This window comes from Parasteatoda tepidariorum, chromosome 5, assembly GCF_982258835.1.
Source record: "Parasteatoda tepidariorum strain Cologne lab strain chromosome 5, Ptep-v5.0, whole genome shotgun sequence".
In the NCBI taxonomy this organism is placed as follows: domain Eukaryota; kingdom Metazoa; phylum Arthropoda; class Arachnida; order Araneae; family Theridiidae; genus Parasteatoda; species Parasteatoda tepidariorum.
Window position 1 is genome coordinate 98,473,816 of NC_141759.1, and position 13,094 is coordinate 98,486,909.

The 13,094-nt window shown below is 26.2% G+C and overlaps 1 protein-coding gene across 16 annotated transcripts in view; it reads left to right on the top strand.

The window, feature by feature from the left end:
- LOC147809899 (transformation/transcription domain-associated protein-like) overlaps positions 1 to 13,094 on the top strand; it is a 66,263-nt gene that overhangs the window by 2,524 nt on the left and 50,645 nt on the right. For 11 of the 16 annotated variants that reach the window (XR_015433859.1, XR_015433861.1, XR_015433858.1 and 8 more), the window contains exons 2-4: positions 362 to 414; positions 936 to 1,106; positions 2,703 to 2,799. Coding sequence is in view for 4 of the 16 variants with exons in the window: in XM_087164594.1 (XP_087020720.1) it covers positions 1,039 to 1,106; positions 2,703 to 2,799; positions 4,293 to 4,505 (378 nt within the window). In the remaining 12 variants the exon portion in view is untranslated. Of the gene's footprint in view, positions 1 to 361; positions 415 to 935; positions 1,107 to 2,702; positions 2,800 to 4,292; positions 7,237 to 12,223; positions 13,044 to 13,094 lie in introns of those variants that run through there. The other 5 variants (XM_087164594.1, XM_087164593.1, XM_087164596.1 and 2 more) reach the window with 4 other exon arrangements.

Below are 13,094 nucleotides of genomic sequence, written 5' to 3' on the forward strand. Positions count from 1 at the left end.
TTCAAACTTGGTTTTTATTATGTTCAATTTGAATAACTTACAAAAATTGAAAAACAACCTTGTTACCTAAGTCATTGAAAAGACATTTAACTTACAACATTACCTGTGTCCTTTTACATTGGGTTAGTTTTCTGCCTTGGAGATTTTGGAACTTGCTCTTAGGTATTCTAGCAATACAATTCCCAAACAGAATTTTTTTTATTGTTTTAATCTTGAGCTAAAGATTAGAGTTATTAAATTTTTTTTATTAACAAACAATTTTGTATTGAATTAAGATATTTTGAAAATAAACTTTAATTTTTTATGCAAGTATTTTCAACGATACTCAGACAGTTTTTTATTTTCATTTTATCCTTTTCAGAAAAATAAAAATTTGATTGATGCATTTTAAACAGAAGGATCAAGCCAGAATCAGTATGTACGCTCCTTATGTTTCCAAAAATCGTAAATTGTATTTTATTATTTTTTTAAATTTTAACTTTTTTTCTTGTTTGTTTTTCCTGATAGAATTATTTAAAATATTGTTGAAAGAATTATTAAATGTAGAATAATGATGTCCCGTGAAAAATATGAACTGGATCACTAAAAAAGTCAACTGTCAAATGATTGTTTACTTTTCAGAAACCGAAGGGACTTGGAGCAAGCTCCGAAAACTCCCTGTCCCTGAACTCACCCATTCTTTTATAAATGTCATACTTTGTTGCTTATAATACATAATGGAGGCATAACAATTTATTGTATCAATAAAGTTTAACTGGTAGGTAATTCTCTTAGCAAAATGAATAACATGGTTCTCAAGTTTTATGTGTGTTTAAAAAAATGTTAAACTAAAAATTACAAAATTACTTTTTTCTATACTTTCTAGCATCAAGAATTGTTACTTTAGGATTTTTCTTTTTTTTAAATATTGTTTATGTATTTGATTTCTTTTACAGGTCAATTTAATCCCAAAAGCTACTATGCCCTTAAAGGCACTGGTAGAGCTACCTATAATTGTTGTCTTGATGTACCAGCTATATAAAATGAGTGTTCATAAAGATGTTGATGAATTTATACCTACCATTGATAATGACAACTATTACTTTACAACACACAGCTCAACAGAGGTAACTTAATTTTAATATTATTTGCATATTTTTTGATAATAGAAAGTTTAATATTAGTGACTATGCTTCAATGTTGAAATAGTTTATGAAGTGATAAATGCTTTCATAATTGTCTCTTTGTTTGCCAAATTACTCTTAGATGATAATTTATACATATAAGATAACTAAGAAATCTCTGGAAGTATTAAAAATGTTGCACATGCTTTAAATTCCAGAAATTGGAAGCAGATTTCAGTTGATAATGATCATTGTCAATATTTACATAGATTTTGATTTATCTGGCATTGATTCTCATTTTTGCTATAAAGTATTTGTTTTATTATAATTTTCTTGTATCTAAATAAAAACTAATTTAAATTTAGATATATGAAATATCACTAAAATATATAATTTTGATTAATTTATGAACAGTCATGAAAAAATAATTTTCTACGTCTCATACGTTTAATAAATAATTCATACGTCTAATAAAGTTTCAATTAATTCACAACTTGTTCTATATAAAATAAGGATAAAGTATTCTCTTTGATAAAATGCATCTCAATGTGGATACATATTTTTCTAATTTTTATTCTGTTTTGATCAAATCATCTAAACTTAGAATATAATTTTTTAAAAATATTTTACAACCAGCTCTCATAATTTAATTAAGAAATAGTTAGTCTGGGAAATATTTGTCAATATCACAAAAAATTTGATATTTTTTAATCTTTTTTAAAAATAAAAGCTTGTTTATCTTTTTTAATTAAAACAAATGTTGTATCCAAATGAAATCAGATTTATTCTATTGGTCTCAGTTTTTATTCTTATCCTTGATTGAAGTTGGAATGTCTTTTCTTTTTCTTTGTAAAGGCTTGCAGCAAAAATATTGCAAAGTGTGAGTAAGTTTTTTTCTAAATATCTTAAAACAATGTCATACATTCAACTAAAAAAATAGTCTAAGGAATATTGATGATATCGTGTATAACATATTTTATTACTTTGTTACACTTGTTAAAAATAAAACTTTCTAAATTCAAACAAATATTTTACTATGGAGTACAATGTAGCCCATTAAGCTGATCAGCCCACTAGGTATACCAAGACTATAATTTACACCACTCTTGTCTCACTTCTTAATATACTGACCACTTCTCAAACTAGGCCATCAAATTGTTACATTACAAATGGTCAACCTGCATGATTTTTGCTGTAAAATCTATTTTATTGATTTTAATCTTGATTGTTGTTTTATCCTTGACTCGCTTGTCATTTTAATTTTGTTTTTATGATGCTTACAGTCAAAATATTGCAGAAAATATAGAGAGAAACTTTTTAAATTAACTACTTGCATGCAGGATATACTTTAATGTCTTTCTTTTTTACTTATTTTATACCAAATGATCAAGTCAAAGCGGTTTTATACAATAAAATTCTTCAGTATTGTTTTTTACTTATTCAATTGTTTTCTGTGAAAGAATTTTATGTTCAATGACTCTGTGGAACAAAGTTAAACATTAAATTTTATACATTTAATTTGTTCTTTGGGAAAAAAGCAGACAAAATGCAAAATGTTTGTAGAAATTTTATTTTTTGTTTTGTTTGGTTTTATTTTAGGAGCAATCCATCTTTAAACAGAGAAGTTTATGTTGACTTTATGCCTGCACAGATAAAAACATTATCTTTTCTGGCTTACTTAGTTAGAATATATCAAGTGAGTAGGTTAATGACTAATATATTAAGAATCATTCTTTATTTTTTTTAATAAATATTTTTTTATCTTGTATTTTTAAGGAAATCCCTTTTCTGCTCAGAAGTACTCTAATGTGGTATAACAATGTTGAGCACACTACTATTAACAAATTTTAAATAAAGAAAATTTAAGCAAATTTTGAATAAGTTCTCTGTAATTGCTTGAAACAATGTTAATTTTTGTTTTGTTTTATATCATATTTAACATTGTCCCTCACCGGTGACTGACGCAGCCGAAACAAAAGGTTCAGTGTCGGTCACTGATGGCTGATGTGGACCTCAACATGTTAAAAGACAATTTAATACTCACAGAAATTATTTGAGAATCGACTCAGAGGTTAAAGGCACCAAGCTATCAATGTGCTAGGGTGGGTATAGATTCAAGAAGTAAAAGCAACTTGTACTTAACATTGACAAAATCATGCCATTGGTTAGGAATTGTAGAGTTTTAACTTGTATGCCCCTCCTGACCTACAACAGGCTGTTGTGAGAATGCTTTACTACATGTTAAGGATTTAAGAATGTATGATTTGTTGTCAACAGGGGGAATACTTTCAAGCAAATTAATGAGCTGTCTTTACATTGAGTACTTAATAATGTTAGTTGAAAAATTAATTTTCCTGGTCCAATTTTTCAATAAATTTTGAATTTAACATATCAATTGCCTGTTAGAATTTTTTTTAGTAATTATATTATATAATAAGACATAGAATATGATGAAAAAATTCTGCACAATTGATTAGGAATCAGATTTTTGGCTAACAAAATAAATAGCTGTAATGCTGAACTATTTGCTCTTTAGACATTAAACAGAGATAATGTGCTAAGTATATTGCAAAATATATTATCTAGAATTCATTAAGAGAGAAAATAAATTGAAGAGTCAAGCTAATGAAAATAAAAATGGAGTATGTTCATATTTAGAGCCAGGTAAAGGAAATGCTTGATATGATGATATATTTGGTTAATTCCTCCACCGGTATTTTCTTCCTTACTTGTTTATTAGTTACTTGTTTATTAGAACTATTTTGACTAGCGGGATTTTTTCTGATTATTAAATTAATTTTATTATGTTGTGAATATAAAAAAAATTTCTGAGCATTTTATTTTATTTTTTACTACTGTGATTTAACTGTATCATTAATACAGGACCCTCCAATTATAAAATCACTGAATTGTAAAATTAGCTGCTTTTTGCTATTAATTCTGCAAGAACGGAATCATTTTAATATCAAACTATGTAAAAACCATCTTCTAATAAAATTATTACTGTTATGTAAAGACAAAATTTTGTAAGGCTTTTGTTTAAAACAATGAAAAACTTTGCTTTATTTTGTTTGAATGATTAGAATTATCTATATTCTCAAGTTTTGAATATGTATGAAGAATAAATTTTTGTCTGTTCTCTATGAACAAAGTTACTGGTATTGATTGTATTTTGTGTTGAAATTGAAGGACAAAAGTTGCAAAAAATTAAGAAAAAGGGAGTCTAAAGGAATCCAAAAGAAAACTGTTTATGTGCTAAGAAAAATTGTAAAATGCCTATCATTCAATGTCATGGATCCTGAATCATTCAATCAGGTGAATCTAACTTCAATGAATTTTAGAAGAACTCTTGATTTCTTAAAATTTTATTTACAGAAAAGAAAAGGATATTTAATGTTTTAGAAACTCTTATATGCTTTCAAACTATGGTGAATCTTTAATTTGAAATGTTGCTTATCAAATATAATATTTTAAAACCCTCCTATAAGTTAAAAAATGTAGCTCATGTTAGTGTCAAATGTAGGTTTTGCAAAAATAAAACATAAATGTAGTAATCAATTTAGTTTTTAATTAGTTTAATTTAGTTAAACTTTTTCCTACATTTTGGTTTTTAAAATTTGTTGCTTTTTAAAATCAAGTGTTCTCAAAACGAATGTGATTTTAATAGGCAACATGCACTGTATTTATGTTTATCTGAGTAATATCATCTTAAACTAATTGCAAATTTAATTTAAATTTAAATAATAATTTAACCCAACTGTGATTTTTTTTTTTTTTTTTTTTTTTGTAAAATGTTGTGAGCATTCCTCTGTTTTGTGAGTGAACATTCCTCTCAGTTTGCTAAAGGAATTTTAGGATTGTTGTATCTATGTCCTCAAGAAGTGACTCACTTGCGCGAAGAATTGCTTGTAGCAGCCCGTCATATTTTAGCTACAGAGCTAAGAGATAGTTAAAGCTTTTTTTAATTACTTAAATATGTCTTGTTTTTTTCCTTTATTCTGAAACATATTTTTTTTTCTTTAATTTTAAATAAATGACTCATTTTTTCAATTTTTTTTTTTTACTTTTGATACCATTTGGAAAATATTGTTTGAAATGTTTTCTATGTCTACTATTTCTTCTTATTTTTTGAGAAATTCTTTAAGTTTTGTGCCATTTTCAGAATTCTGCATATCTAAAAATTAATAACTCTAAGTAAGGGAAATTTAATAAAGATATAATAGCAGGATTTTTTAAAAAAAGAATAGCAAAATTATATTTTAAAACAGTCTTTCTCAGTCTTAAATAATTTATAATTTAAGTACTATTATTTTAAAAATAAACTATGTTATTATGTATCTATTATTTGCCAAGATGGAGTAAAATACTTTTCATAACTATGAACAAGCAACTAAAAAAGGGTTTTACTCAACGGCATAATTTCTATTAATGTTTAAATTAAGTCAATAGTCAATTAGGAATTCATCTCATAATGAACTTAATGTTGATAATAGATTGAAGTTTACAAATCAATGACTAGCAATGAAGAAACTTTTAAAACAAAAATTTAGTTACAGTTTTGAATTGCCTTTGCATGAGAAAATGTAATTACTGTTTCCTCACTTAAATGCTTTAAAAACACACGGAGATCATAAATTATTTTCTAATAAATAAATAATTAATTAAAATAACATGGAAAATATTTTAAATGATATTTTATTGAAAAGTTATTTACTGTTTTAAAGAAAATGGATAACATCACATAAAAAATATGCATTTTCTGAAAATTTTCGTATATTTTGTGCCTGCAACCAGTGAACTTTTAAAAATGGATCATTTCTGTTTTAAAAAAATTGATGATGTGTGTCATTTTTAATTTCTTTGTGGATTATGCATGAATTTGCTAATTCGCACTTTGTGGCCCATTCTACTCCCAGAATAATCGGGAGTTTACTATGTAGTTAAAAAATATTGACAAATAACTTAATCTGAAATCACTAACTTTTGTATTATGTAAGACTTTTTTTCTTTTTTAAGGAACCAAATATCCTTTTATTATATATTAAAATATATAATATTATAGTTTTTTTTAAATAAGACTAAGTAAAAGATCCTAATTGAAATTACGACATTTAGATCTTAAAGTAGTTAAAATTACAACTTAAACATTTATGCAAATATTCTAAATTCTATTGATTTAAAAAAGGAAAGCAAAATATATTGATCGAACATCGAATGAAAATTATGAAAACAAAAATACACTTAAGCTTTGAGAAAATATAGTTTTTTTAAACTAATTAGTTTTTTTTTCTGTCGGTACCAAAAAAATGAGCAAAATAAGATCTTCATTTTTAACTCTGCTAAATTTCTCTTAACATTGTACAAATTTGATATTCTGAATTTCTTCTGGCAAGAAAAGAAATTTTAATGTGTTATCCTATTTACAAATAAATTTAGTTAAATTTAATATAATTACTGATATCAATATAACTTTCTTTTCTTATGATGCAACTTACAAAATGTATATCACACATTTAAAAGAAAAATTAATTCATAAAAAGCATTTTTTCAGTTATATTAACATTTACATAAATAAAATACTTTAGTTTTAATCATATAAATTATAAATTCTCAAAGAAATAAAACTTATTTCTCGTTTTTTAATATTGTTTATTTTTAGTATAAATTTTTTCATAGAAGCATTTATTGAGTTTTTCAAAATTCTTATGCGAAATTTCATAATTTTTCTGTTAATTAAGTAATAACTCAGAAAACGGATTTATTTGTAAATATGTTTTAGATCTTTAATTACTTGTTCTATATCACTAACTTATATTGTCTGCTTTTAAATAAAATTATTTTTGTAGCAGATTTTCTAAGTACTCTTGAGCAAAGGTAATAGGTTTTTCTCTACCAAAAAATTATTTAGTTTAACATTAACATAAACCAAGTAGTTAAAATCACAAAATTTGCTTTTGAAGAAAAGTTTTAGTTAAAAAGTGGCTTCTTCATTTGCACTACTAACTTTAATTACTTATTATGGTCAAAATTGTGATATGTTGATTGTTCCTTTTGTTAAATACCTCATAATAAAATAATTATACCCCTGGGAGCAAATTTTTTGTTGTATTTATACAAGTACTTGATCTCAATTAATTCCAATAATGTATAAATATCGTGTATGTAATTTCCAGTTTTTTATCTTTTTAGCTGAGTTCACAACTAATATATATATATATATATATATATATATATATATATATATATATATATATAAAGTTCAAAATGAAGAATAAAACAAAGAAAAATTATAGACATATGGAAAAAAAAGGGAGGGGGGGGGAATAATAAGTAAAAAATAACAAACAACAGTTTATATAATGTATATTAAAAAAAAAAAAAGGACGAAATTTTATTTAAAAAACCGGGAAAAAAAAGATATAATCTTTTTTTCAGCCCACACGATTATGTCCGCAAAACAGGGGCTGAAGAAAAGATTATATATTTTTTTTCCCGGTTTTTTAAATAAAATTTCATTCTTTTTTCTTTTTTTTTTGTTATATATTATATAAACTGTTGTTTGTTATTTTTTACTTATTATTCCTTTCCCCCCTTTTTTTCATATGTCTATAATTTTTCTTTGTTTTATTCTTCATTTTGAACTTATCTAATGAGTTCTGTTTACTTGCAGCTTAAGCGCAATAAATGAAACTTATTGTTTTTCTTAACTTTCTTCGTGTTTTCTTGTATTTACTTATTTATTATATATATATATATATATATATATATATATATATATATATATATATATATATATATATATATACATAAAATGATATTTTTAAAAGAACTAAAACATAAGAATAAAAATTTATGTGATCCAAAATATTAAAATATTTCATTAAAAACACTACAATTCATTTATAAAAGGCAGAAAAAAAAGTTTCTTATTTTTTACCATCACCTTTAGCTTTGATCACTGCATATAAACAATGTTGCATGGAATAAACAAGTGTTTGGCAATTTTCTTTCAAGTCTTAGTAGTCCTATTGCTTTTCATTAGCTCAACTTTTTTTATTAGAGCAACTTCTTATAGTTTTTCTTTAATATCCATAAATTTGGGTAAGATCTGGGAAATTGGTAATAACTGGCTACTGTGGCATTGTAATTTTGTGTTAAGCGAGATCTTAAAATATTTTAATGTATGATGTGAGGCTAGTTGGAAAATAAAATCATCTTCATTTGTTCTCATGCAATTCCATACGATCACATTAGCTTCATGGACTTTTTCCGATACTGTTGTATAATTGCTTATCCAAACTCAAATGCATTGATTTCCATAAGAGGCACGAAACATAGTTTCCTCACTAATATTTTCTTTCAGTCCATCAATCTCCATAATAAACTTGATTTGCATCATCACTTTCTTGTAAGCTTTTGTTTTATAGTCTCAAATAGTTTTGTTTTAGAAAAACATGAGATTGAAGATGCTGAATTGATTTTTTTTTTTAACTTTACCCTTCAGTTTTTTTTCCCTATTTGTTTTTGGTTACCATTAAAATGATTATTTCGATTTATTATACTGATACTGTTATATGATTCTTGATGAGAATAATCTGAATTGTTAGCTATATATGTTTGAATTTTACCTGTTGATATGAGTCATTAACTCTGAGTTTTATTGATTCTGAAATATCAGGAAAAACTTTCAATTTCGAAGCAAGCATAAAACAGAGAAATTCAAATTAATTGTTTAGCAAATCAATAAATTATTTTTCTATATATTTCAGTAGACCAAATTATATGTTTTTTAGTTTGCCCTTTGTCTTTTTTAAAAGTAGTTAGGCATATGTCTGCTGTTCAAAAAAATGTTCTTTTTTTTTTTTTAATTTTTCCTTAGCCTACTATAAAGTCTGTATTGTATGACATATTCTGTTTTTTTCTCAAGTGCAGTCTATTATTTTTCAAGTCAAGATAATCGTTCATATGATTTTAAATAAAATATTAAGAAAATATTCCAGCATAAAATTATAATAATCATGTATTTTACTAGTAAAATAAGCTTGTTTTGCAAAAAGTATCGACCTTCAAAAGAAAAGTTTTTTTGAAAACTGACTGACCCTAAATTTTCATTATAAAAACTTTTTGTTAGACTTCTAAACTTATAAGTCCGTATTCAAATACTAACTAAATGTATAATTTTAAATGGATAATTTTTATCTAGTAAGAGTCAGATATTATTAAACCATTTAAATGTTTGGCATATGTTTATTTTATCCTAAATTAAAGTACGTCAAAATCAGGGGAGCTTCTATATAAAGAAATAAACTACTACAGTATATATACATAGTGCTCAGTAAAGTTAAAGTATCTAACTTCCAAACAGTTGCAGCTATTTTAAAATGTCTGCATCTATTAAAGTGTCTAGGTATTGCAAAATAGCTAGGTACTGCATGTTTATATTACTTAGAAAGCCAACTGGAAGAAAGTTGGGGATTTGTGTTCCTATCTTGACAAGCTATGGGATCTATCCTTATGAGATATGAGGAAAAGTAATGATGATAATTATTTTGAGTTCTTTGTTAGAAACTAGTTATTTTATCAGGATCATGTAAGGTCTTTAAAAATTATTTCACATTTTGTAAATGTATGTAGGGCTTAAAAATATTTTTTGAGTGCTTAAAAAGTACTTTTTTCACTTATTTTTGAGATGCTTGGCTACACACCCTGGAAAAGTTCGTTGAGTTCTTAAAATGATCATAGTACAGTAAAAATTGCTAAATCCAAACTTGTGCATAAAAAGTAAATATGTTTAGTTAAACCTATTTGCATATAAAAACCCTTATAACTTCCAAACTTCAATACCTTTACTTGTTTTTATATCTGATGCATACTAATTGATTTTTTTTAAATGAATGGTAATTTAAAAGTTTTTATATGAAAACTTTTAGTTTTGTATTCTTGGCTTTTTTTTAATCATATTCAGAACAAAACAATATGCAGGACCTATTTAATAGCAATTTTAAGCACACAAATGCGTAAAATTATATTTTTTTACACACTTATTTCATCTCTCTCTCTTATTATTTTATTACTTCTTAATTTTAAAATCTAGCTTTTTGGGTCTTGCCTTTTTTTGATATTATTTTTAAAAAAAGCACATGAAAAAATACATAACTTCGCTTGACAGCTATGCATTGAAAAGTGCAAATTAAAATATAAAGCTCTTGTCTTTTGAGAGAAATTATTATTTCATCATTGACTATTTGAATGTCTTCAAATTCTGTTCTGGCACCAAAAACTTGGTTCGGATTTAAAAACAAAATTTTTAATTATTTATTTTCTTTTGATCGTGTTCAATTTAGAATAAAGGAAACTTACAAAACATTACCTCACTTGCCCAGACAGCAGCATCAGATGCTTAAATATTTATTAGTTTAAATTTTTATTGTTTTTTTCTTCATTAAATCACATTAAGTATTAAACTTTTGGTTCTATTGACATGAACAAATCATGACAAACATCTATTGACATGACAGAAACTACACCTCCCTGTCAAGATAGCATAGTTTAAGTTTTGTACCACTCTGACCTCTTCTGTAAATTCAAGATAGCTGCAAAATCTCACATTGAACTTAAAATATCTACATTTTTCTATAATTTTTGAAACAATGAACAGCTTTACTCTAAATATTTTCATGTTCACTTATTTTGATAGAATGATTCTATAAACTTTTTTCCAATTCTAAGTAATAAAGACTCCTAGTTTTACTAGTTCCTTAGCTTTATGATTAACGGAGTAAATATGATGTAAGTACTCATTCTTCCACACATAAAAGTTATTTTAAATTTCAATAATGTCACTAAGAGGTAAAATTATATATATATATATATATATATATCATCAGCATTGGCACGACAGCCCTTTGTGAGCCTGGGCCGTCCTCAGAAGCTTTTCCCATTCTGCCCTTCTCCCAGCAATTGATTTCCAGTTCTTTACTTTTAAGATGGTAAAATCCTCATCCACATAGTCTTTCTATCTCATTTTGGACCTTCCTCTTGGCCTTTTATTGGAGGGGTTGCATTAAAGACTCTTAATGCTTCTGGCTCATTCTCACTACATGCTCGGCTCATCTCATTCTACTTAGTGTAATAGATTTAATGATATCATCACTATTAAAGATCTTATATATTTCAAAATTATATCTTTTTCTCCAGTTGTTGTTATCGAGGATAGCGCCAAAGATGGTTCGTAGGACCTTTCTTTCGAAGGTTGCTTATAACTTTTCTTCCCTTTTTGTTAAAGTCCATGTCTCTGAATCATAAGTTAAAACTGACTTGATTAATACCTAATAAAGTAAAGCAAAATCTTCGTCTTTCTTTTCATTAAGTGAGATTTCAACAATGATATTAAACCATAGAAGCAGCGATTGACTGCGACTATTCTTTTTCTGATTTCAGGATTAATGTCATTATGATAGTTTATTTCTGATCCTAGATAAGTAAAATTTTTTACAGATTCAAATTTAAAGAATCTATTTCAAACAATTTAGGGGTGTTTCCCATTGTACCACAATACATATATTTTGTTTTCTCCACATTCACTCTTAAGTTCATTTTTCTAACTGATTTTTCCATTGCCAAAAAATTTTCTCTCAGTGCAGTCCTAGATCTTGTGATGATGTCTACATCATCAGTGTAAGCCGAAATTTGCACTGATTTATTAAATATAGTACCTGGAGTATTTTTGTAGACTGTAACGGGATGGTATACTAATTTAGTTTGGTGTTTTTTTCCTGTGTTGCTCTCATAAAATAACATACTTATTCATGATTGTGAATGTTATATATTCTCTTTAGCTAATAATCTAAATTCACCTTAACTTTTTTTTGATTAATATTTAATATAATGATCTAGAGTAAATGTTTAATTTTTAACCTGCTTATTAAATTTTTTATAGCTGCTTATTAATTTTGCTTTATATAAAGTTAAAATTTCATTGCCTCATTTGCAGTTTTTGTAATTAGTTTATAAAATGTGCCTATGTAGTTTATTAAATTTATTTTATTCTATAAATGAATAAGTGTTAGGTGTTAGATGGTGTATTTTTAATTTTTATTTATCTATTTTTGATTTAATAGATGCATGTGAGTGAATCTGAAAATATGTACATTCTCATGAAATCTTTGTTATTAGGCCAGTGACTATTTTTCTACTATTGTCATAATTTTCTTTTATTAATATTAACAATGAAGATTTGATGTATTTATCTATCTAGCATTTTCTTTGGTATTAGGTTGAGTTAATAATAACTTCTGCATAGAAAATTGAAAGTGCATGCTAATAGAGGTGAATTCTGTCAAAAGGGTATACTTGAACCTTTTTCGAAATCCAATGAATTAAAAATTAGGTCTTTTAATAGTTTTAATATATCTATTTTATTATTCTCTCCCACTAAGGTCATCCAATTATATTTTCTTTTACTTTTTATTTTAAATTTTTTAGTAGTATTGTTGAATTAGTATAAATATCTCTTAAACAGTGAGAATATAGTGAAATTGCATATGATTTTGCTTTATCAAAGTGTAAGTAATCTCCAAGGAATGCCTACAAAGTAAGATGAATGAAGGCATTAAGCTAGTAAAAGAAACATGAAAACAAAATAACTAGCAGCCTTAAAAAGCAACACCAATTACCCGCTCAGCACTAATGATAGTCTTTGATTAAGAGTCATGGTGGCTCAGGAGATAGAGTGTTCGCCTTCCAATCAGGTAAACCGAATTCGATTCTCAGCAACAGCTGGTCAATGTGAACTCTGCACCCGGCTCGTACCAACCATAGTGCCAACGTAAAATATCCTCAGTGGTAGCCAGATCATGGGTTAGAGTCCCTTTTTACCGTTAGGCTAACCATGGGAGGTTTTTATGGCTTTCCTGCCCATGTAACGCAAATGCGGGTTAGTTTCATCTAAAAGTCCTCCACGAAGACTTGGTCCCCTTGTCTTCTGGATTG